We start from the raw sequence: 24,730 nt of genomic DNA on the forward strand, positions 1-24,730 counted from the left end.
ATCTCAGCCACAGTGTCACTGGTGTTTGCCTTCATAATGAGAAGCTGTTAATAATCCCACATGCAGCACAAAGTTCCCTCTCAACAGGGTAAGACAATCACCATCCTCACCTAGAGGTCTTTCAGTTTGTGCCCTGAATTAAAATTAGGCTACTAGAGAGTTTTGGAGCTATGGTTACCTATATTTCTATAAAGGCTAGCCAAATGACTCACTCAACACATATTTAGTAGAAGGATCACAAGCTTTGCTGAAAATTGAGAACATCCAACACTAAATATTTATGGCATTGCTCTGGGTTCCAGGATAATAATAACGCAGGAAAACCAGTTGACTTCTTGAACCCCCACATACAAGAAGACTTTGCAGATATGTCTTGCACATTTCTCAAAATACTCTTATTTTCCAAATACAAGATTCTTAAGTCAGAATTTCTGGCTGTTGTTTATACACTGAAAGGTATTTTTAAGTCTTTTTCCCCATTTAGATTTTTTTTTTCTTTTCAGAGGTTATTTGGATTTTTCGTTAATTAACAAAGTTGGATCCTTTTAGTTTGTTTTTTTTTTTTGTGATGCAAACTTTTGTGTACATGTTATAGTCTTTTAAGAACTCTAATATTATTTTAAGAAGCCAGTTTAACAAGACATGTTGTGACAGCATTTGCAGAAGAATCTTCTGAAATGTACCCAGATGATGTGTGGTAGAGCTTTCTTTGGAATTTACAATTTTTCTTTATATGCTGTGTGTATGAAGTGTTTGTCCTAAAGCTTCCATTTTCTTTGAAGATTTCTTTCGAGAATGGTGTGGATTGGAGAAAGATGATTTTTTTATTTTCTGTCCTCCCAAAAAAGGGAACAGTATTTTCATGAGCCATTATGGGATAAAATCTTATAACGCACTAAATACTGTTGTGAGTGCTGTAACATAAAGTTCTGTTTTGTTTCTTTAGCACACCATAAAGTCTGCTTACAGAGAAAATTCATACCTACTCCCTTCCTCTTTGGCCTTTTGGATTTGCCTGTTTTCATTGCGGCTGTTAGGACCAGATGCTTTTATTTATTTCCTTCCACAATAGAGCAGATTGAGGTGAACCTGAAGTCTGGTTTACAGTGGTTATACAGCCACTGGTGTGGAACTGCACCAACACCAAGAAACCAAGAGTGGATGTGATTTACATGTACACAGCATGATTTGTACTATCTCAGCTTATCTCTGGCTGAAAGCAGGGTAAATTAGACATGGGGAAGCTATTGCAGTGACATCAGTCATTTTAGAGCAGGCATTTTTTCACTGAGCATGTTACTTAATATTGCTGTGAGTCAGTGTCTCCATAATTAAAATTAAAATTAAGGCATGTCCATGGCCTTTTAGGCTATCAGGATGGAATTAAATGAGAGTGAAAAAATTTAAGAAAATGTCATGTGAGACATGGGAAAAAAATTAACGTAACATTGAAATGGATGCATATAAGCATTATTCTGCTGATCAGTTTAATGATAAGCTTGCTTTTCAAATAAAGTTGCCTAGGTGAATTTTTACAGCCCTTGAGGTCTAAAACATTACCTTGCTTCTAGCTATAGATCCCTGAAGGGGTTTTTTTGTGTGTTCTCTTCAGTGCTGTACACAGGAGTTATAATTTCTCTGTTGGATTATTTTTATTGTGTTTATAATATTTTTATATTAATATAAGTCTAATCAATGTTACTTACAGAAACAGTCTGCTGTTTTCTTGATTTTAATATCCCACAAAGTCTTCTGGTGGCGAAAATGGCTGTGAGCCAGAAAACAATACACATGATGTGAGCTAGAGCAGAGTGACACCCCATTTAATAATACCGCAAAATTTTAGACTTTTGACAAATAACCTGAACTTAGCATGTGAGACATTGGGACAATTGACTGCATTATGTGGGATAGTCAAACTCAAGGATTTGGGGGTTTTCTTTGCATGATGCTAGGAGTTAAACACCAGTGTGTTCTGCTGTGTTGTAGTACAGCCGCTACCAGCGCTATGGGGCCGAGGAATGTGTGCTGCAGATGGGAGGAGTGCTGTGTCCAACCCCTGGCTGTGGGGCAGGTCTGCTTCCTGAGCCAGGGCTGAGGAGAATCGTCTGTGAACCAGGCAACGGGATAGGCTGTGGGGTAAGAACCTGCATTTTCCTTCTAGTGGTGTGGGAAATAATTGACATTGTGTAACGAACAAGCTAAGACCAAGGGGGAAAATATGGTTGGCTTTTTTACCTTTTCCCTCAGTGACTCTGAACTCCCCTTCACACCAGAGTGGGGTAACACAGCCCAATAAACAATTTAAATATAACACAATGGCTTAGGAATGATGACTTCATAATGTAGAATGTGTCCATTCCATAATTCTTTGCTTTATTTGGTTTAAGAAGTTGCTGAGTAGTTACAGGTAGAAATTGAACTGTGCAAACAAAAATCCAAATGCGCTCTGACTTTCTTCTCCTAGAACCTAGCAAAAATGAACAGGATCTTAAACCATTCATTGTATTAATTTTTTTACAGAAAAAAAAAGAGATAGTATAGCCTGTTCCTGACACTGCAGTGACATTGCTTGTGCACATTAGAATACACGATGAAAAGAAATAGAAATATTTTTGTTTACTCATAAAAATTACTTTTAAGCAATGGGAATGAACAATTAATGGTGAATTTATGGAAATCAAAATCAGATGAAACTTGAAAATACTTTTGCTAAGATACCACATTGTATGGACCATCAACATTTTTGGCAGTAGAAAAAGCAAGTACTTTACAAGAATCAAGCTTTGGGGAAAATGGATGTATGTAGAGATAAATCTATAGATAAAGGAACCTATTAAATGTTTGGTCAGAGTGACTAACTGGTGTTTGCACTATGTGACTCTTTCCATAGTTGGCATTATGGCAGAATCCCACAAACACTATGAGAGAAGATAAAATATCTGTATTTGTAAAATACTAGGTTACTCTTTCTGCTGTCCTTCTTGTGGAAAATGCACTTTTTATTGCAGTTTTGATGTTGCCCAAACTGATACCATGGAAGAATAATAGTTTGCTGAACTAGGAAGTGGCAGTAACTTTTCTTCTTTGAGTAGGTTAGCATCTGTCGACCTTGGTAAGACTTCCTATCTGTCCATGCAGTGGTGCATGTAAAACAGAGTGCTGCCCAAATTTACTGAGCAGATATGGGGCTACCAAATAAAGCAGAATCTGGGAAAGTAATAAGAAACATGACTGCATAAACAAAGGGGAATGTCTCTAGATTAACTACTAAGGATTGGTTAAAAAAGATAACATCACATATCATTTTTGTTCAGGTTTCTGCCTGGAAGTGGTGAAAATCATGCTGTATTTTGCAGCTTCATTCATCATCATTCTGAATCTGCAAATGCCCTGTAAATAAAGTGTACATAGCGTAAAGGATTGATACATTGCCTGGTTTAGCAAACTGCTCTGTTTCCTTCTAAGGACTCTGCACTGTGCTGGGTACTGATCAGATCTGCAGTCTTGAGTGTAAGCTCACCCTTTGTTTGGAATTATGTGATGTCTTGAATATTACAGGGTACAATTCACTGAGGCTGAAATGAGAAGCAGGAGGTGGTCTGGAAGCCAAATTTTGGTAACATTAAGGTCCTCCCTCAGAATCCATAATGGAACGGAATGAAAATATATGCCTTTGCATCTTTTTTTGCACCCTAAAAAGTGGTAACTTCAAGGAGATTTTGTCACAGACTTCCTGTTGTGATGGTCCTAGCAGAGAAGTTAGATGCTGGTGATAAAGTTGGCTGAAGGTAAAGATCCACCTGCAAGTACACCAAGACAATTAGAAAAGCTATTTATTTTTAGTTCATTAAGTCGTTTTCAGTGTTTTCTATTCTTAAACTGTGGTGTGGTTTTTCCCAGTCAAAACCTAACCTTTTTCAGTGTGAAGGCCTTCCACTAATTTTTATGGAATCCCAGAAGATCCATTTCAGAGCTCAGCATTCCCTCATAAGAGTATGCATGATTTACAAGCTCAAAGAAAAGCCCTCAAAGAGATGAAGAATGTCCCTATTATCCATCCAAAAAATAGACTGCAAAAGATGTCTTGCAATACTTAAAACCTGTACCTCTTAGATTAGAAATGCATTCCTTTCTGAAGCTGCTAAGCAAAGAAATAAGAAAAGTAGTGTGAAGCTGGAGATTCTTTATGAATATCTGCATCATTATTTAAGCTGTACTTCAGATATGTAGAGTCTCTTTTAGGGTATTTGAACCTCTGTGTTTGGTTGAAGTTCATATTGATAACAGCAGAAGTTATAGCCAACATCACTGGCCCATTTTATTCACACAAAAGTTCTTGCAGAGAAATAGCTGTCTATTGAACAAAACAAATTGATTGTTCAGGCCTGAATGGGTATGTTTTGGTAGCTAACACTGTCAGGTAGCTGAGGATTTTGACTTGCTGATGAGATGACTCAGGGGAGAGAGGAAGGACAGGTGGTCAAGAGAGAGTCAAGACTGTGAGTGAGAAGGTATTTCAGCAGCCATTTTACAGAAGTAAAGGAACCCAAAAAAGAATAACCTAGTCACCAGGGAAGGAAGCAAAATAAATATTCCAATATTCAGTGAGATAACAGTGGGAGGCAGTCCCAAACATACAAGGACCATGACCAAAACTAAAGGAATAATGAAAAATGTACACGTGACTGAGCTAGGCTAGGATGCAGACATTTTGGATTCCTCGATTTATTCTTCTGTTTTGTGGAATGGGAAAATAGAATTTGTTTTTGCAGAGGATCTGCCAATGGTATCAAAGGGAGATGTGAATCTCCAGGAGAGTGCTTATAATTTGCTAAAAGGGCCTTTGGTAAAGTTAAAAGATGGATTTTGCTTTGTCTTGGGAAATTTGAAAACAGCAACAGACAGGGCCTAGAAAGAGTCTGGTAAATACCTATACAGAACTGTACCGAAAAGATAAGGAAAGAGGTTTAAATGTAAGCATCCCCATATGTACCCTTTGCAGTCAGGCACTGCGATCTGTTCAGGCTTTCAGGCAAAAAAAACAAACAAGCAAATAAAAACCACCCAATACTAAAGGTTTATTTTTACTGAATAGGAGCATGCAGATATCCTTTTAATGATTATGGATATTCCTCACCTAAATTCATGTTGTGGTACCACTGACTGACTCTACTGATGTCTAATCTTCCGTATTTTTTATTATTAGCCATAAACTTATTAATTTATTTACTAAGACAATACTATTATACACTATTCTGCCTTCATTACTATGCATCAGACTTTTGTTACGAACTTCCATTGCTCAGCTATAAAATCTTGACATATTTAATGCTAGAAAACAGCAACAAAACATAGCAGATAGTTCATATTGTACCAGCTGGCCTAGGTACAGGAACAGCAGTGGTAAACAAGACATACAAAAGCTTTATGAATAAAACATTTTTGTCTTGTTTTATATTATATTGGCATATTACTTACTGCACATTAAAGAAGCTTGGAGTTAAAAAGAGGTTAGAATGGATCTTCAAAAGGGACTATACGACTTGTTTGTTAAGAAGTGTGCCTTGGTTTCTACACATACGGCTCAGTTGCCTTGCAAAACATTCCATGTCAGTATCTTTCAGTGGAATGATAACTGACTGATGTGTAACTGCTTCCCAGATTTTGCATCCCAGATTTTGCATCCACAGTGTTGTGCAGCAACAGTGGTGAATGTTTTGCAGCATGCAATATCAGTTGACCTATCCCTTGAAATGGAGTGAGAAGGGAGATACAGGATACTGGATACAGAGCCTCTGCCCGTCTTTTCTCCTTGAGTTTATTCATTTCTAGCATAGCATATATCAGCACAAAGAAGAATGATTTCCAAAAATTGGCTGTTGTTCGATAATCCCTGGTTAGGAGACCTGACTCTTGAAGGTCCATGGAGGTCCTGAGACCGCTCTAAACTATACTAAGGTCTGAGTGACAATTTAAAAGATCTTAGGAATAAGCTGACCTAACTGATGTTTTTTATGTTTTTCTTTGAGATCCCCTAATGTGAAAATCCAATCTGCAGGTAGGTACTCAAATGTAGTGTATTTAATGTGCAATGATAAAGTAAATTTTATAGTTTTGCAAAGGGAACACAAAATTTGGGGTTATTTCATCTTTTACACCATATTTACTTTTCCATAAACATAGTACATTGAAGACCATCAAGAGATGTGTTCCCATCTAGGACAGGTGAAATTTTATGGCTGCAGACTACAAGAGGGCCCTGAAAAAATCAATAGATATAAATACCACGTCTTCCTTATAAATAGAATTCCTAGGCTGTTGTATTGCATAAAACAAAATCCCTAAGGCAATTTCACTCTGCCCAGAAATTTTTTCCCATTGATTTCTTCTTGCATTCTTCTTCCATGGCGAAGGAAGCATATGTCAAAAGCAATTGCACCATATTTGTAGGATTAATAATTGTCTGCTTTTTCAGTAAGCTTAATAGAATAGAGGACACTAAAACAGGTGAGAAGTGCAATACATATTCCTGTTGCTTGCAAAGTTGGGGGTTTTTTTGATATATCATCATGTGTTCGTGCATGTCCTAGCAGACACATCTCATCTTCAGTAATGTCTTTGTTAAATTCAGTGATACGCACGTAGGAAAACCCCAAACAATTGGGGAAAATCTTTTGTCTTGAGGACACAAATCTGAATTATAAAAAATTCCAAGCAACAAGTTCTTATCCACTTAATTCTGACAATTCAAATGATGGTTTTGTTAGTAATGTATGTCCTTCTAAACTTCTGGAACAGAGTTGTTTAATTTAGGACTTTATATGCCAGTTGAAGTGCTATGTGAATGCATCTATACTTCCTCTGGAATCTGAACCAGCTTGCAAATACTGTGTCATATATGTGAAAGTGCACAAGCGTTTTTGAAGTAAAAAGCAGTTTGCACAACTGGAAGTTATAACTCCTTTATTGCAAAGTTCAGTTTTAATGCAACACATTGTCATGATCAATATGGACTTTCTCTAATTCCTGTCACTCTTGAGTCTGGTTTTATCACGTTATTCCATCTGTAGTGTCTAGTCAAAAATGTTAAAATGTCTGACTAACCTCAAGGACTTTATCTTCAAACAAAGATGTAGGTATAAATGTGTGGTTCAGGGCATGTACTTTGTTTCTCTGTTTGTAGTACCAGGAGAAGGTTTAATGTATATAAAGAGAAAATAGGCAATTTTTTAAATAATTTGAGATATTAAGATAGTCAAGAAGAGTAGTAGTAATCCAAGACAACCTTTGAAGGTATTTGCACTGAAAAAAATTTTTTCAATTTTGTAATCAGATGAATAAAAGGTCATGGGTGAAGAAGGGCTGTGTGTTTTTCAGTTTTAAGTTGGGAAGTTTTTAAGTTTTAAGATGGGAATGGAAGTTGAAGCAGAAAGTAGAGGCTCCACAGTTTTGAAAAACAGAGGAATAATTCAGAAATAAAAGACCTTGAGACCTTTATGTCATTTGCAAAACACTAAAATGGAAATAGGAGATTGCTGCTATCTAGTAGCTGTTGCAAAATTGAAGGGTTACTCCTTGTTATTACATTTCAGGTATCTGTCCTTCTGTCCTTGTTCTGTATGTCATTAAATTTTTGCTTTTAAGAGAATTCACCAGAAAGGTGTGACCATGGAAAAGGTAATAGCTGAAGATATTGCTGCAATTAAGAAACCAACTCACAGCAGGAGTGTTTCATAATATTGTATAGGGAGTGTTTTCAAGGGGAATGAAAATGAGACAGACATTTTCTATTATTTCTAATTGTTGAGTTGCTAGCACTGTGCCACAAGCTCTTAGCAGTAATCATGTATTGCTTTCTTCTATTGAGTGGGCACTCTAGCCTTTAGAAAGTGGAATTCCATCTTGTTGACACATTATGCTTCAGTAGCTGAGCAAGTTGTTCAATTGCAAAAATATGACAGGCTGACCAGAATTCTTTTTGGATTTTGTGGGCTTTTTTTGGTACTGTTTTACACAGGTTAAAATTACCTGTAAAAGCATGGGACTTTTAAAAATGTAGTAGAATGATACTGTTTTAATGAAGTGTTTACCCCGGAATTGCACTGTGGAATTAGCCAGCTATGTATTGCTGCCAAGGTGCATTATTTCCATTGCCCATGTCTTGCAGCACAGGGCAATTTACTGATCTGGTGACTGTTAGCAGTGAGTGCATAAAGCAATCTAGAGAATGTTTCCATTTTTAATAATATGGATCACATTATTTCACAGGACTACCAAAAGAAAAATAAATACTTTTATAAAGAAAACAAATCAATTACTTGCACTTGGTTTAATAGTAGAAGAATAACTTCTTTTTCCTTTACATCACAAATCATGAAATACTAGCTGGAAAGATATGGTTAGACAATAAACAATTCTCTTCCATTTGGTGTGAGCTAAAACTGAAATTTCATTAGTTTCATCTGCTAGATCTCCAGAATATTATGGGATTACTTATATCATGTGATAAAAGTCTGTATCCCTTGATTTATGTAGGGTATAGCTTTTACCTGACTTCTGCATCATGCAGACATCTGGAAAATGGCTTTGTACTTACACATTGCAAATTGGAAGTGCAGTGTCTTCAGTTGTTTTTGCTTGACTTATTATTCTGTGGCCTACCTGGTAAAATTTAAAACCATTAAAATCTGTCATATGTGTTCTAAGACAGGATCAAGGAAACAGAGAAAAGAGGTAGTTACCCAAAAGAGGATGGAAGATTATGTTGTCTGCAATCTAGACATATCACAGATATAAGAATAACACTGTATTTGAGTCAGGGAAATTGTATTAGAGAAAACTAGGGTAAAATCAAGTTCTTGCTTGTAAAGATAAGTCAAAACTGGACACACAGACCTAGGAACTAGAGAGGATAAAACTGATGTCTGTGAATGTAAACCAGCTCAGACTGGGATTTGTAACAATTGTTTTGCAGAAGATAAATGCTCCCAATTTAAACAATTTGTCTGACATACGAGTGAGCTAAAGTTGCAAGCATTTGAGACACATTTTAAATTGAGGGATGAGATAAAATTCCAGGTGGGTTTAAAATCACATCAGTAGTTGATTTTAGGATTTATCAACTAACTCTTAGTCCTTATAAACTGTTAGATCAAACAATCCCCTGGAAGGGTGCTAGGGAGTGTCACATTAGAGACACCAAACACTCGACTTTGTCACTTGTTCAGTATTTAGTTTTCAGAGCCAAAGATGCCTGGGCTTCCATTTTCTTCACATGGGGAAAGAGAGCAGCATTTTACAGTAGATGCAATGAAAAAATGTGCATAATTTAAAATACACAGCTCACCACAAATTGATTTTAGCACATAGTTGTGGAAAAAGATCTCCAAAAATGTACCTTCTCTGGAGAGATTCCTGTTTTAGGCACCCATTGAGTGTATCATGGTGTCATGCTGAGGTCAGGATAAATTGGTCACTGAATCTGAAGCAAAGTAAAAATTTTCTCTTAGAGCTTATTGTCAGAGACTTATATTCTGTGCCAGAGTTGGTGTATAAGCTAAATACCATCTCCAGGAATTTAGGGGGCATTTATCACCTAGAAGTTCCTTGTTATTTGAAGAGACACAGGCTTTGATGACACCTCTGTCTATTTTGGACTATGCCTGTGGCACGGCACAGTTTAGTCTCTTGACGACTGAAGTGCTCTTGTCTAATTAAAGTAATTGGGCTCCACGTGGCAGTATCTGGGTGATGTTTAATGGCTTATGATGCTCAGGAGATTATATTAGATGAACTCGTAATTCTATCTAGTCTTAAGTATAATGGAAGTTTATGACTGGAGAGAACTTGCAACTGCTATTTTCTTACTACTCTCCTCTTCAGAGAAGTGCCTAGAAATATGTGTGACAGGGGACAGTGTATTATCATGTGGCCCATCAGAAAAGACATGAAGTGTAAAAATCAGAAAGAAGTAAAAATAAACTCTTAATGGGATTTGCCCGTTGATTCTGCATGTATGAAAAACAGAGCTTTGTATTCTGTTCTTTATATTTCACTGACATACAGAATAAGATTATTCTCCCTTATTTGATAGAAAGAAACAGTTTGGACATGATAGAAAAGTGTGGCCATTTTAAATCAACCTGTGTATCCTTCAGGTAATAGATTACAACGTCCTGGTTATAGCAGCCTGTCCCAGACCACATCAGGTGCCTGATCTTTCTTGCTGATATAGTTCATATCCTGACTGCAGTTTCATAATCAGTAAGACAAATACAAATGAATTTGTGAATTATCAGAACTAGGTGTTAGTGGAAGATTTGGTATGAATAAACAGATCTATCATTGAATCATTGGAGAGGGAACAATAATGCAATCAGGACAGGATGTGCTGGTTGAGAATGGCAGCCGCCAAGGGGAGGATTCTAACTGTGCAAGAGGCTTACTTGAGCAATCTTCTAAAAAAATTCCGTATTTGAACAGGAAAGGGAAACATGGGCTGAATGCAGGAAATCACTTATAAATGAAAGGAAAATAAATATTAATCAAATGAGCCTATTTATTGCCTTTCATATGAAGTTTCATATGAAGGCCTCCTGAAGCACTTTGGATTGTATTATTGCATTATTGTAAAAAAGCAGGAGGTGCTTAATCAACGAGAAATGATGGAGTAAAGAGCTAGGACCAGAACAATAAGACTTTAGATTAAAATGAAGCCATTGCCTGGCATTTTAAGACTTTAGATTAAAATGAATCTATTAACTGGCATTTTTAGCTTAGCCAGGAAAAAAAATTCAAAGTTCTGAATGCTAAAGAAGAATTGTCCTCATCATGTAGCTGGTATAATTCTAGCCTGTAGCCCAACTTAGAAGCAAATCACAAGATTCATAAAGTGAGCAGCTTACACAGACACTGAAAAAACCGTGTCTTTCTACTGTTTTTGTGGCACTTGTAGGCTTCATGTTGTTGGATGTCAGAGTAAAAAAAAAAAAATAATAGAGATTTGGGGTTTAAGTCTATTCGGTGTAAGTATAAACAGGAAAAACAGTCATTTGTCATTTCAAATAATGAGACTTTTTACTAAAAAGAGTAAAAATGCTTGCAAGCTTTTGTATTTCTTTAACAGCTGATCAAAGAAATGCCCAAAGAATGTCTTTCTCAACTTTATTTTGACTCTGCAAATACATAAAATCTCTGTTGGTCAGCCATGCTCTTGGTTCATTTTTGCAAGACTACCACCCCATTCTTCATGTGGAGAGCACAAAATGGTAGATTACCAAGACTATGAAAGTCTTTGTGATAAAAAAAGGAATGGCAGAAAATGCAGAGTACAAGCATACCATAGGGATGGTATTGTGCATTGATATTTTCCTGGAGAATATTTCTTTTGTGATGACAAACAAGATGCTGTGTAAAGCTTCCCAGTGTTCCTCTTGGGTTTACAGTTATATAGGGTTTCTCACTGGATCTTTAAGGAAAAGCTTTTTCAAACACATTACAGTTACAACAGTATGTTGGTAGAACAAAGCAAAGCTACTCCTTATTATTTCGCCAGTACAAGAGAAATGTTTATTTTTCATTGCATGTGTTGCATTACTTCTCTGTACTGTGTAGAATCCAGGCTGACTGGACTCTGTAATACATCTCTTTAGGCTACGCTCCACAAAGAGTGGGATGAAATTGGCATTAAAAATATTTAAAGTATAGCTAAATGTAGTTCTCATACAAAAATTAATAGCTTTTTAAAATAAAGAGTTATTCTAAGATTAATTCCAACAGAGTTATTCTAAGATTAATTCCCTCACCACTGTTATTTCAGTAAGGTATTTAATAATGATGTCACATGCAAAACTTTATTATTTCAAAACCATTTCAAAGAGATAGTAAGCCACCATTCCAAAATCAAAGTTTATTTTGAAGTGCTGAAACAAAGCTGATTTTCAATTATCAGAGTCAAAAAAAGCATCTGAAAACTGTCTTGATTGCTGCAAAACTGCTGTCTTTTTAAGTTAGATAACTCAAAACAAATAGATAATGCTTATGAAGTTTTAAACAAAAAATCCCCTTCTATCAAAGCATAACAAACACTCAGCCTGAAAGAGAATATCTGGGTAAAGTTAAAAGCTTCTGAAAGTTAGTTTAGAATACAAGTTGCTTCTCAACTTTAACAGTGGTATTAAGGTCACTAAGCTATAAAAAGGGGAGTAAGGAAAATGTTGCAAAGTCAAGGGCAAACTATGAAAGTGAAATAAAATGAAAATATAATGACTTAATTAAATAGAAGACATCCCTTACACAGTAATATCATTCTGAATGAAAAGCAAGGACATGGGTTTGGAGAACAGGACCAACTGTTATTCACTGGGAAATAATAGAAAACAAGAATGCAGTGTGTGCCCATAAAACACTCATGAGAGAGAGAAGTAAAAATTCTGGTAAGGATATTAAAATATGTCTTTGAATGGAGACCTCAGCTAAGGGCAAAAAATCATGGGTGGATAACCAAGACTCAGTTAAGTCCATTTTATCCTTATATTTCAGAAAAAATTGAATCATTCATACCACATATTTTTTTTTTCCAAAAGCTCTCACATTATATTGACTGACAATCACTAACATGATAGTAAATCTATTTCACTGGCACTTAAAAGGAATAAATAAAGAGATAAAAAGAAAGGCTTAAAGGTACTGGTGGCTCACTTGTTCAGACTAAATTAAATGAGGAGTAAAACAGGCTGGTAAAACTGGACCTTGTTTCCCTAAAGAAATATCAAATAGCAGTAACAAGTTTTGTATGTACCTCTGTCATTTTTATGCCAGTAAAAAAATGCTCACATATGTAAAATCAGATAATGACATTGATAAGTCTCTTATGCATACCTGAAATAGTTATATTAAAAATACTGAATTTCAGACCACCAGTCTGGAGCCAATGTTTATTATTAAATATAGTCAATATAGTCTGCAAACAAAAAATAGGCATGAGGCATCTTCTACAACATTCTCATATATAAAGAAAGCTTTGTTTTCTACTTACTTTTCTCTTCAAATTAAAATTCATGTGAATTTTATTCCTTTGTTTTATTTAGGGAACTTCTTGTAGGCCTCTTAAACATACTTTTTGAAATTTCTTAGTTTTTATGGTAAGGACTCTTATGTTAAAATCTAATTGAGAAACATCATTCCAAAAAAACAAAATAGTTGAATAGTTGTATATACCTGTTGTTGGCATAGACTTTCAGTGATTTTTGACCTAAATCAGAAAGCTGAAAACTTAAAAAACCACCAGGAGATCAAAACTTTAATCACAAGTTCCCACTGGAGATGGAGGAGGACTAAATAAGAAAGTGAGGGCAGCCTTAAGGTGAGGTCTGAGAAGATATGATGAGAATTTCCTGATTATTCAAAACTCTCACCAACACATCAATATATTTGTGCCTTTTACTTGACTCGAAGTGAGAAGTTGTTCCTCCATTTTGCAGGAACAGCCTGGAAGGGGACAACAGGAACATTAACTTGCCTTCTCTGCTCAGAGCTGTGACTTTATATGAGGTTGGTTATTAGATCCCTAGTAAGCAGGCTGAGATGGAGAATACCAGATCATAAGGAGGATGGGTTCTCCACCGATCCCAATCAGAGTCTGAAAATGTGGATTCTATAAGGAAAACCTAGAATTTATTACATCCTTTGATGGACAACCCTGGCATAAAGGAATAAAAGTATAGATGAGAGTGTATGTGCTTTGGCTGCATGTATTCAGAATTATGGGAAACTACCTGCCATGCCTTTGTGTAAATCAACATAGAATTGGGATGGTTACAGTAACCTGAACTGGTGGGTGACATGGCAGGTGGTGCCCATGGCAGGGGGATTGCAGCTTGGTGATCTTTAATATCCCTCCCAACCCTCCTGTCCTATGATATCATGAGCAGCATGTTTGCCATGTGTGGGTGTGCAAGGAGCCAGGGGACAACAGCAGGTGTGCACAGAGTGAGTGGTCTGTTAAGTGGGAGAAAGCTTCACAAAGATGTTTAAGCATCAGTTGTATAAAGAATGGCCTGGCCACATGGCCGTGATATTTTACACGACTTCCCAGTCATTGCAGAATTTTTTGTGAATGTATATTGATTGGATACCAAATTTTGCGTTTGCAAGTATCTTCAAGGATCACATTACACTGACAGGAAGCTTTTCATGGGCCTGAAGTAGTTACCTAAAGTTATTTGGGAAAATGTTCTGGTTTTGGAGATGGAAAAAAATGTGGCTGCCAAACAGTAGCATTGCTCTGAGCTAGAAACCCACCATATCCTGCTATGAGAGGAGTGACAACAACTGGTAATTGGTGAGTTAAATAAATCAAAGAGGAAATAAACTGTACAATAAATGTACAGTGCAATAATAGGTTTTATATGCTGCTGTGGTTCTCACCAGTGGTGTTTTCATAAAATGCATCACAAGCTTTCAGTGTTCAGGGAAACACATTAGTGTTTTTGAATTGTTTTTATTATAAGCCATGCAAATAGTGTTTGTCCCAGTGGGGTGTGACATTAATTATTAGGAAAAGATCTCTTGCATGATTTCAGTCCACATAGAATGAACAGTTCAGTCTTTATTTTCAGAGTGTGACATATAGCTATTCAAAAACTGCATTAAAAAACATTTAACCCATGCAGAGTATTCCTGCTGAAGAGGCGACACACGGCAGAAATAAATTGCCCTAATAACATCTGCAAAAGTTTTGTGATTGCAAAAATGTTATCAGTGTAATTCAAGCACGTTCCCCTTCATTATGCTTTAGAAAAAAACTGTATTTAAATTCTTTCATATGAATGACCAGCAGTCAACTCCTGAAATAAACAAAGTTTTAATCTTATAGACATAGATTGTTTTAGAATAAGTCCTTTAGACAAAAGCAAACAAAAAATCAATCAGACTAAACATTACTTCTTCAAGAGAGGCAAGAGGAAAACAGTGACTTCTGGAAGGTAGAAATAGGCATTCTTATCTAACTAATACGAAATCAGTTCTAAGTAAAAAGAGGGAGCTGATAAATCAGTAAAGAAATCATGAAGTCACAATGGTAAATTATCTCAGTGTAAAGGAGGATTAGGAATGCTAAGGAGAGACAAACTTGCTTGAATAATGAACCTTTCTACGACCTGAAAAGTAAGAAAGACGTGAATGCAAAATGTAAGCATGCATATGTTATTGTATCATTTTGAACAGCTAGAAAAAAAAAAAGAAACACAGGGGCAGTCAGAAAGTGCAAGGTATGAAATCAAATATTTTTAATAGAAAGTCTGCCAAATAGTGTTCAGAAGGCTTTCCACAAAGAAGTAAGAGAAACAGTAACATGACAGGTAAGGAAGCTTTTAGTTGGCTTCTCATTGAGAGGACTCTGTATCATTAAAATGCTTCAAGATGGCAAAAGTGTTTACTTTTATGTTTAAATCTAAATTTAAAATGTCAAACCTGCTTAGATGGTTAGCAGAGCTAAATCCAGTGAAACAGAACTAAAAATACCCACTATAGTGGAGAAAGGACACCATAAAGACACGTTTTCAAATCCACTTCACTTAATGAAAATTTTTCTTGTAGGAATGGCTGAAGAAAATCCAGTACATTAATCATCACCTCTAAGAATAGGGTAGGAAAGATTTTGCAAAGGGCAAAGCATGAAATCTATGTCTAAAGAGAAAAAAACCCCCACCATAATCTGAGATTTACAGACAAGTGGTTTTAACTTGAATTCCTGAGGAGAAAATGTAGCAAATAATTAGATTACTAGTAATAAGAAAGAGGACAAGAAGATAAGATCTCAAGAAGCATGGTCTTAGCAAGAGTTTATCACATCAATCTAACTTACTTTGCCACAGTAACAGGACTTGTGGGTAGGAGAGAGGTAGCTGATGTTTTCTGAATTGAATTCATCAAAGCTTCTCATGTTGTTTCATATAAAATTCACAAAAGTGAACTAGGAATACAAGACCACATGATAATTTCATTAGGTGCATATATAATTACTTGGAAAGCTATGGATAGACTATTTATCAGCATTTCACAATTAAAACAGAGAGTTACTTCAAATCTGTCCTTAGGTTGATAGATTTTAGTATTTTCTCTGATGCCTTGAAGAGTGATTATAGAGTAAGGTTATTAAATTTGCATAGGATATGTAGCAGGGGGACAGAAAACGTTTTGGAATGCAATAGCAATTCAGTAAGAATAAATATAAATTTTCTTATGTAGACAGGTGTAAACAACTGTATGTTAAGAGAAAAAAACACGTAGAAAGACAGCAACAGGGTAGAAGATGATCTGGGAGCACAACCTGATCTTGAGTCAGCAGTGTTGTAGTGGAGGAAAGAAAAATGCTGGACTGACTTTTATAAATCACAGTAATTATTTCTCCTCATCCAAAATAACACAGCAAGGGAACAAGAACAGCCCTGTTTTCTTTTCCGATGTTATTGTTCAGTCAAAGAAGGAAGATGTCCATTTTCACATGCTTCTTATCCAAGAAAAGGACCTTCTTTCCTGGCCTCTTCCCATTTCACTTGGTTCGGAAGATAAATTGCTGAGATGTGCCATCAACAACTTCTCCAAAGCTGCTTGACTCCCTGCTCATTCCAATCTGCAGCAGACTTTGCTGTAGAAATACTGAGTCCCAAATAAAAGCCAGCTGAAACAGATAAAATCCAATAAGTGCAATATTGCAGAAAGCCTATATGCTATCAGCAACTAACATATATAAACCTAAGTTGAGTTCATACCCATGGAGTCTTTCTAAATACTGCTTTACAGAAAGCCAGTCCTAGCTCAGTCACATTAGTTCTTTCACCTCTCTTGTGAGTTCCCAGTGCCAGGATTTCATTAGATAATATTTTTTCCTTCAAATAGCCAGCTGCTTATGAAATGGCACTGCTGATGCTTCATGATAACACAGAATAAACTGGCCACTGTGTCTAAAATCACCGTGGACATTTCATGAGGCAAGAAACATTGAACTTAACCTTTAAAAAAGAAATCTATCTTGTTCATACAGTCCACAGTTTCAGAGCTCCAAAATGTTTGATCCATCTCCCAGTTCTTTGAACAGTCTGGAAATGACACAGGAAAGTCCACACTGTAACTGGTCCCATTCAGTAACTGATTTGGTTGAAAATGTTCATGGCAATTGTGGAACTTGAGGCATAGGACTGTGTAAAAGGCAGGAAATTGTCTGTGTGCCTGTCTTTTTTCTCATAGAAAAGGTCATTCACATTTTGTGAATGTGACATAAATCTTGCAATTATTTTGTTGTATTTCCCCTTGACTGCACATTAAAGTATGGAAGCAAGTCATCATCACTGAGCTCCAGAAACCTTTTTGTGCATGATAGTTCTTCAGTACTACTTTCTCCTCTGTCCTTTGGACCAACTTGTTACTTTTAGATATCTTTCTCAGATTTAAAGATGCATAGCTGTGCTCTGGTGTGTGTGTAGGTGCATGTGGGTTTTCCATGCCTTGAATTCTATCATTTGTCTTGCGGTTTCACCCTTCCCCCCTTCCTTACCAAATTGTCTGGAAAACACGTTTGAGGTAAAGCCTCCAGAGCTTTTATCAAGGAAGTGAAGGAGTATTTCAGTTTGTCTTTTTCAGGTATTTTCAACTAATTATGTTTTAAACCAGAAAATTACTCTCAGTTCTTTGGGTAAAAGTTCATATTTATCTTAAGTCTTTTGGGTACAGTTAGATTCACTTAATTCCCTCCATATTTTATTTTTAGTATATTGGTTCTCAGCACTTAGCTATTCTTATAGCATTTCTATTTCTCATGTGTGTGTGTTTTTTTATCTTTCTTTGTGTATAGTTTTATTTTCTCACCTTGTACAGTCCTCTCAAATGCAGCACTTACATCAAGTCTTATTATTGTTTTCAAATAACTCTGTTCCTGATACATTACTTTCTAGAAGACTTTTTTCAGTTTTCCCATTTTATCTCTCTGTTAAGATGTGCCTGTGAATTTACACAGAAAACATTACCTGTGTACACACAATTCAGCAAAAGTTGCATTTCTGAATAATTGCAAGCACCAGAGAAGTCTTATTCATTGAAAGGAACTCCTGTAGAATAACTGTGCTCTCTGTGGCATTTTGCCAATGATATTTTTATTTTGCGAATCACATAATCCTTTTCATAGAGCCTCCTTTTATTTTGGAATTCAATGAACAGTTGCAAAGACTTTTTTGTGTGTGTGTATGGCCACTTTTCAGACTTCTGTAGCTAAACTTTTATATTTGAATATATGGCGAAGGTGAGTAAGGAAAAGTATTAGGCTTTTAGGAGTGGAAGAATGTTCATATCTGAGTTTCCTTGTCATGTGAGGCTTTTTCAAAATAGTCTCTTAAACCAGATAAAACAAATTTGACAATCAAGTTCAGTCGCACCTTTTATTTAATCTGTTTTTATATTAAAAGTATAGGAGTTCATGCCATAGCCAAAGAAAAGTCATCATAAATGGAAGTTGAAGAAATATTTGAATGACAGCAATCAGAATAGAAAATGTAGTTATTCAAAGTTTCTCCAATAATTTAAGAAGATGGTTTTGCACATATGCCTATATGATACCTTTAAACAGTTGAGAGAAATTGCACAAAAATATTAAGAGCAGGGAACTCCATTTATCTTACTGGTACCAGAACAAGTAATCTTAGTATAGGCTAGAAGTGTATTTAGGAATTGAGCAAAATCCTTAGGTTTTGTATTGATTCATACATTTGACTATGCCTAGAAAAGCATATTAAAGCATGTGTTTTTGTCAAAAATCTGAAAATATTTTCATTTGATTTTGAAAGGATGGTTGTGTGGCTTGCAAGCAATACGCCTATAACATAAAACTTAGCTTCTGAAAATAAGCATTATTAATATTTAACAATATTTTGTCACGTTATGATTATTTCTGATGAACTAGTTATGATTGGTATTTTAAACTTGAATCATCAGGTAGATGGCAAGAGCTAATGGGAACCTTAGCTGGGAGTTATCTTTTCCCCTAACATAACTTTTAGCATTGGCTACTTTCATTCTTCTGGCCAACTGCTTTGTTTGGTATTCTAAGCAGCTCATGGTAGTTCCAATTTCTTAATAATGATAGCACCTCCCGCATGCAGTTTTTCACTCAGCTGAGCAGGGAAATCATCATTCTTTTCTAGGGAATGATTAACTCTTCATATATGGCCTTTTTTAGATCTGCTGTCTCAGGACTAGTTTTGGAAAGCTTTACCTCCTTGTAGTCTTTTAAACCTGAAAATCTCGTATGGTGAAGAAAAGTGAAAGTGGACATTAAAAGCCAGCGATTCAACTTTCAACCTTTCATTTTAATGTAAAGCTAATATTTTTTTTTTTCAAATTAGCACAGTCTACCCTTTCTGACCACGATAGGCAGTGTCAGATGAAACAAGGAGGTTTACCTAGTTCAGTTACACCACCATGTAGCACAGTTTAACTGCAGCTGTCGTGCCTTTAGAACTTGTACTGAATTGCTTAGCATTTGATTGTGGATCAAGGAATTTTAATTAGTGACCAGCTAAGTGTGCAGTCAATAAGATTAAAGGACAGGACTGGAATAACTCCACAAGTTAACATTCTGGTTTTCATACAAGTGAGCTCTGTAAACAGCTACAGAGATAAGAATGGCACAAAATCATTCCACTAAAATACTACTCATTAAATTTAAAATTCCTGGTTTACATTATTAGAAGTACTATGTAAATGCTTCATAAAATATTCTGAATTATTTCATTCTTCAATGTGGGCCTCTCAGCAAAGGAAAGAGGAAGATTTTTTTTTCTGATGTTGTGACTTGCTCCACCACACATTTGGAGTGAGTGACTACCACTTTGATTTGTTTACTCAGAGAGTTGTTTCATTCCATGTGCTTCAAAGCAATGGTGAAAAATAACCTGGAAGTATCAGCTGCATGTTGTTGTCTGTCACATACAGTGTCATTTTGAAGATTAGTCAAGATTCAGGAAAATTGTAGTTGCTGCTTATCCTAGAATGTTTTAACAAGCAACTGATTGGTTTTGTTACACAAAAAGATAGTTTGAAGAACTGAGCAGAGCTCAGAGAATATAAAGCAAATGTCTAGACATTTCCTTACCAAGAAGGAATTTGTTAGGTTTTATGGCATAATTTCACAGGTGGTTAACTGTGTAGCTCCTAATATCTGGATGGGGGTTTTTTTAATTATTATAGCTCTCATACTCTTCATAATGCTTTGGGACTTGGGGAAGGGGGGATTTCTTCCAAACAGCCACTGCTTCCACAAACCTGTATTCTCACTCTACTCAACATCAATTTAAAGTTACAGAGCCCTGAATGACACCATCTGACTAACTCATGTGACACATGAGAGACCAGAAACAGCTTCCTGCAGCCGAGATACCAGTAGAGCTGGGGAATCACATTTTTGGCAATGCAGTCAACAATTATCTACATCCTCTTTCTTCTCAAGTGACAGCACAGGTCTTTTGCATCATATGTTGGCTGTGCATTGGGCTTATAATGTATAAAGCCACCAGAATACCGCACCTTCTATTTTCTTGTTACTTTGAAAAAGAAAATTGTATGAACAATAGAGAATTGTAGTCAAAAGGGTCCCCTGTCCAATTACACTCCTGACAAAAGTGTTTGGCCCTCCCCTGCAGCTGCTGGTTTTGTCAGAGTAGGAGTTATCTAGACATCCTAGAGTTGCTTCTGGAACTGGTGAGTTGCAAACCAAATAATGATGCTGTTTCTGTTCGCACCATCTGCGTATGGAGCACAGAAGCTCCCATTTGAGGAGGAACCCTGGAGCAGGGTCCCTGAAGACAGAAGACAAAACTTACCCTCAACACTTCTGTTAAACCCCATGCTCATAGAGAAGATTTGAAGTGGTATATCTTTCTCAGGGAGCAAATCTGCCTGTAATGTCTTCCTGATCCTGGTTAGATGTCTGGACCCATGATGTAATTCTACACCTGCACCCAGGGGCACGCACTGTTGTGCACAGGGGAACACTTTCAGAACATTGCGCCTGCACTGCTGATGGAAATGTTTTGAATATCAGTGTACTTATGGTAGATAATCAGGGAATACTTTTTCTTAAGCATCCTTGATCAAGATATCTAGATAAGGGGTCATAATTTTGCTTTGTCATAGAGGAAACACTTCTCTTTTCCAGTTAAGACACAGGTTTGCTCACTCCCTTTCTCTTATAGTCACTCCTAAGTGCCTTCCAACAGCCCTAAGTTTTTGACTGCCTTCTGAAACTGCCTTCCAAGGCAGTTTGACTGCAATGCCACTTAATCCTGAAACATCTTCCTCAGACTTTGAGGAGGTTTCCTTCCTAAAGAAATAGTCAGGTTCAGAAAAAGTCTTGTTCTCTTCTTCATCAGATGATGCCACTATTCATCCTTCTCTTCCCAAATACATTCAAAGAATCATTGCTTCACAAAACTAATTAAGACTTGCAAGAATGCAGGCCTTGGTAACCCAGGGAACTCCCAGTCCTTGTTTCCAGATAGCTGTGGAGACCTTGCCCCACGATAGCACACACTGTTTTCAAAGTACAACAAGTTCACGTTATTCCCCCCTAAGAATTTGCTGCAGATTGCAATGAGGACTGGATTCTGCAAAAATAAAAGCATGATTTACAGATTTTAAAAGCATTCAATATCAGAAAGTACATACTAAAATTTTCTATGCTCTCCCTGTTTATTAAAACTGCTATCCAGTTATACTAGACAGCTGTCTGAACTGGCTAAATTTTTGTTCTGAAATTTGCCTCCACCTGAAAATGAAATGCCTGCCTATTGTTATTCCTGTCTCCTCAAGGTTTTCTCTCTTCTTTCCCTGCAAGTTTTGCTGCAGTTCTCTAGAGAAATGAAAGGCCTTCGAATTGAAACTGATGCTCCTCGACAGTACAATGCTGTTGTCATCTATGCATTTACATTTTCCATTCTCCTTGGCTTGGCTATTTACTAGAAATACCAGCTTTCTATAGCCTAAAGACAGAAAGAATGTCTTACACTGTGTACTTCTAGAAGCTGTTGCAATGCCCTGTAGGGCATCCTAACTGTTGTCCTAAATTGAGATGACAGTGTTGCTCATATTAAATTGCCTTCTTGCTTGGCTTGGCATGCTGGGATCCATATCTATTAATGCAGGAGTGTCCAAATGTCCTGCTAGGAAAGCAATTTGTTCCTCAGTAGGGTGTCAGGAAAGCAGCTGGTCTAAGAAACTATCAGAGGTGATCTTAGGGGCAAGTTGTGTGTTTCTTGATTTAATGGAAATTTTTACTGATCCATCTCCTTGCCTGTCCCCACCACTTGTCAACAGGGCAGCACATATCCATCTTCAGCCATCTCCTTTGCCTCCCGACAAGCCTGTCATAACTCTCTTGTGGAGACACAGGCTTTCACACAGCCTGAGCCTCATAACAGACACTTCAACAACAGAAGACATGTCATTAATGGATTTTTTTAATGCCCTACAGAGACACAATTTCAGAACATTCTTGCTAAGTACCAGCTTTTAAACCTCCACTTTGAGAGAGAGACTCTCACAAACTGAGGTTTATTTTTGTCCCTCTTCTCTTTTTGCACGCATACCATAAAATACTCTTAACCCCTTGAGTAACTTTTATCACTTTGCCTTTTTTTTCCATTGATATTCTAACTTAGATTTTAAGTCAACTAATGAAAGAGAAATGTGAGTTTTCTGGAGTCTCATTCAATGGCTTATTAATGTTAATGTATGTTCGCTTTTGTTGGAGAGAGTTATTATGGTGGTGACTACATTTATGAAGCTAGACTATGGTAATGGCAGAAATAATTTTCTGGTGATCTTAAGAGGAAGCAGAGCACCAGTAGGGTGTGACAGCCTGTATCTTCATGTCTGTAGTTGCACCATGATGTAGGTAAGTACAACATGAGCTGTATGATACAATTTGCTGATAAAAAAGGGGCGGGAGTGTTAAAGCATACTTAATAATTAGGTCTGCTTTAAAAGTTCTTAAAGGCTACACGTAACTGTAGCAAACCCGCCTTGGAGACCATGATCATTATGTCATAGAATAAATCAGAAGTTCTGTCAATAAATTTTGGAATAAGAAGCATGTAAATATTCAGTGAGAGCTAAAATAATTTTCTTTCTAAGATGCAAAAAAAAGTAGTTTGAACTCTCAATGTAGTGAGGTTCAGTAAACAGCCTTAACCTTAGCTTACTTAATTGTGCCTCAGTGCTTCCAGATGTCTCTTATGACTGCAAAAGCTACACCATTTTTAGAGATGGAGAAAGAATTTATAAACATTAAATGGGCTCTCAGGTTTTAGTCTGAATTAAACCGACTAGGACATGCCCAGGATATGTCAACTATTTTTTTTCTTTTTTTTTTCTTTTTTTTTTACTTTAAACAGCCAGTTACAATATATGTATTATGAAATACACCAGTGAGGCTTCTTCCCTACTGCCTGTTTTCATTCTCAAAGTCTTTCTGAAGGTTTTAAAATTGGAAGTTTAAAAAATAATTAAGTTTTAACTTCCAGAGTTGACATGCTCATTGAAAATGTAACTGCTCATATTGCCCTGGTCACCCTTTTGCCTGATATCAGTGAGAAAGGTTTGCTTGATTTTACTTAGATTATAGCTGATATCATCATATGAAACTATCATAGACCTTCAGCCTGTATCTTGGCAAAATGGATAATGAGGTGCAAGATAGGAAGAACCTTTATTTTTGCATGGAAGAATGAAAACTAAATTTTATAATTTATTCCAGTCAGATTGAGAAAGTCTTTAAAAAGCACCATGTAATCTCCCAAAAAATCCTAGCACCAACCTCATCATTATTTAATCTATAAAAATGCAATTTTTTGCATAGGAAAGGCTCTGATAGTTAATTTTTGAAACCCAGAAAAATGGATTTTAATGTGATTTTTTTGTTGTTGTTTTACAATTTTTGTCAGATAATTTTAAGATTTTTAGAGTTCATTTTAACAGGCATTTTTTCACAGCAGTGTCTCTTTTCAATTTGCCACTTATTTTCCATAGCAGGGTTATTGTAAAAATAGAAGAACCCAAACATTACCCAAACATTATCAGTTAATCTATAGGTTACTATATTTTTAACCACTTTATTTTGTATGTTGATACGTACACTATAAGACTGAGGTTTTGCCAGCATTTACCTGCTGTCCCTTGAGGGAATCCTGTAATCTCTATAGCCTGGATCTAGGACTAATATTTTGATAGGTCTTGATTTCAGATTTAGCTGACTCACAGCTATCTCAGAATTATTGTTTACAGGTATCCTTTTGGAATTCTTTTCCAAATACTGACAGATGGGTTTTTTCTTCTCTCTGCCTATAGATGCTGTGATGTAATACTGTTGTGTCTATATAATATATCCTACCATTTCAAATTTTCAACTGTATTCTTTGGCTAGGCATCTTCTTTGTGTCATCTTCATTTGTATAATGCTTAGAACACTATGGTTCCTAAACCAGAAATGTTTGTTGTGCTTAATGAATTAAGAATTATAGGCATATGTGAATATATAACTGAATATATGTAAGTATATATTTCACTCTTATATGTAAGATTTTCCAGTAGATGCAGTAATAAACAGCCAACTTTACAGAAAGAGAAGAAACCAAACAATAGCTTACTTTTTTTAAATGTGACAAAAATATCAGGGAGATTT

General features: G+C 36.2%; 1 protein-coding gene across 1 annotated transcript in view; it reads left to right on the top strand.

Moving 5' to 3' along the window:
• Window positions 1-24,730, top strand: part of PRKN (parkin RBR E3 ubiquitin protein ligase) — a 563,177-nt gene that overhangs the window by 452,386 nt on the left and 86,061 nt on the right. The window contains exon 9 of the mRNA XM_062489014.1: window positions 1,990-2,139. Within this exon, the coding sequence (XP_062344998.1) occupies window positions 1,990-2,139 (150 nt within the window). The remainder of the gene's footprint in view (window positions 1-1,989; window positions 2,140-24,730) is intronic.

This window comes from Cinclus cinclus, chromosome 3 (assembly GCF_963662255.1).
Source record: "Cinclus cinclus chromosome 3, bCinCin1.1, whole genome shotgun sequence".
NCBI classification, from domain to species: Eukaryota; Metazoa; Chordata; class Aves; order Passeriformes; family Cinclidae; genus Cinclus; species Cinclus cinclus.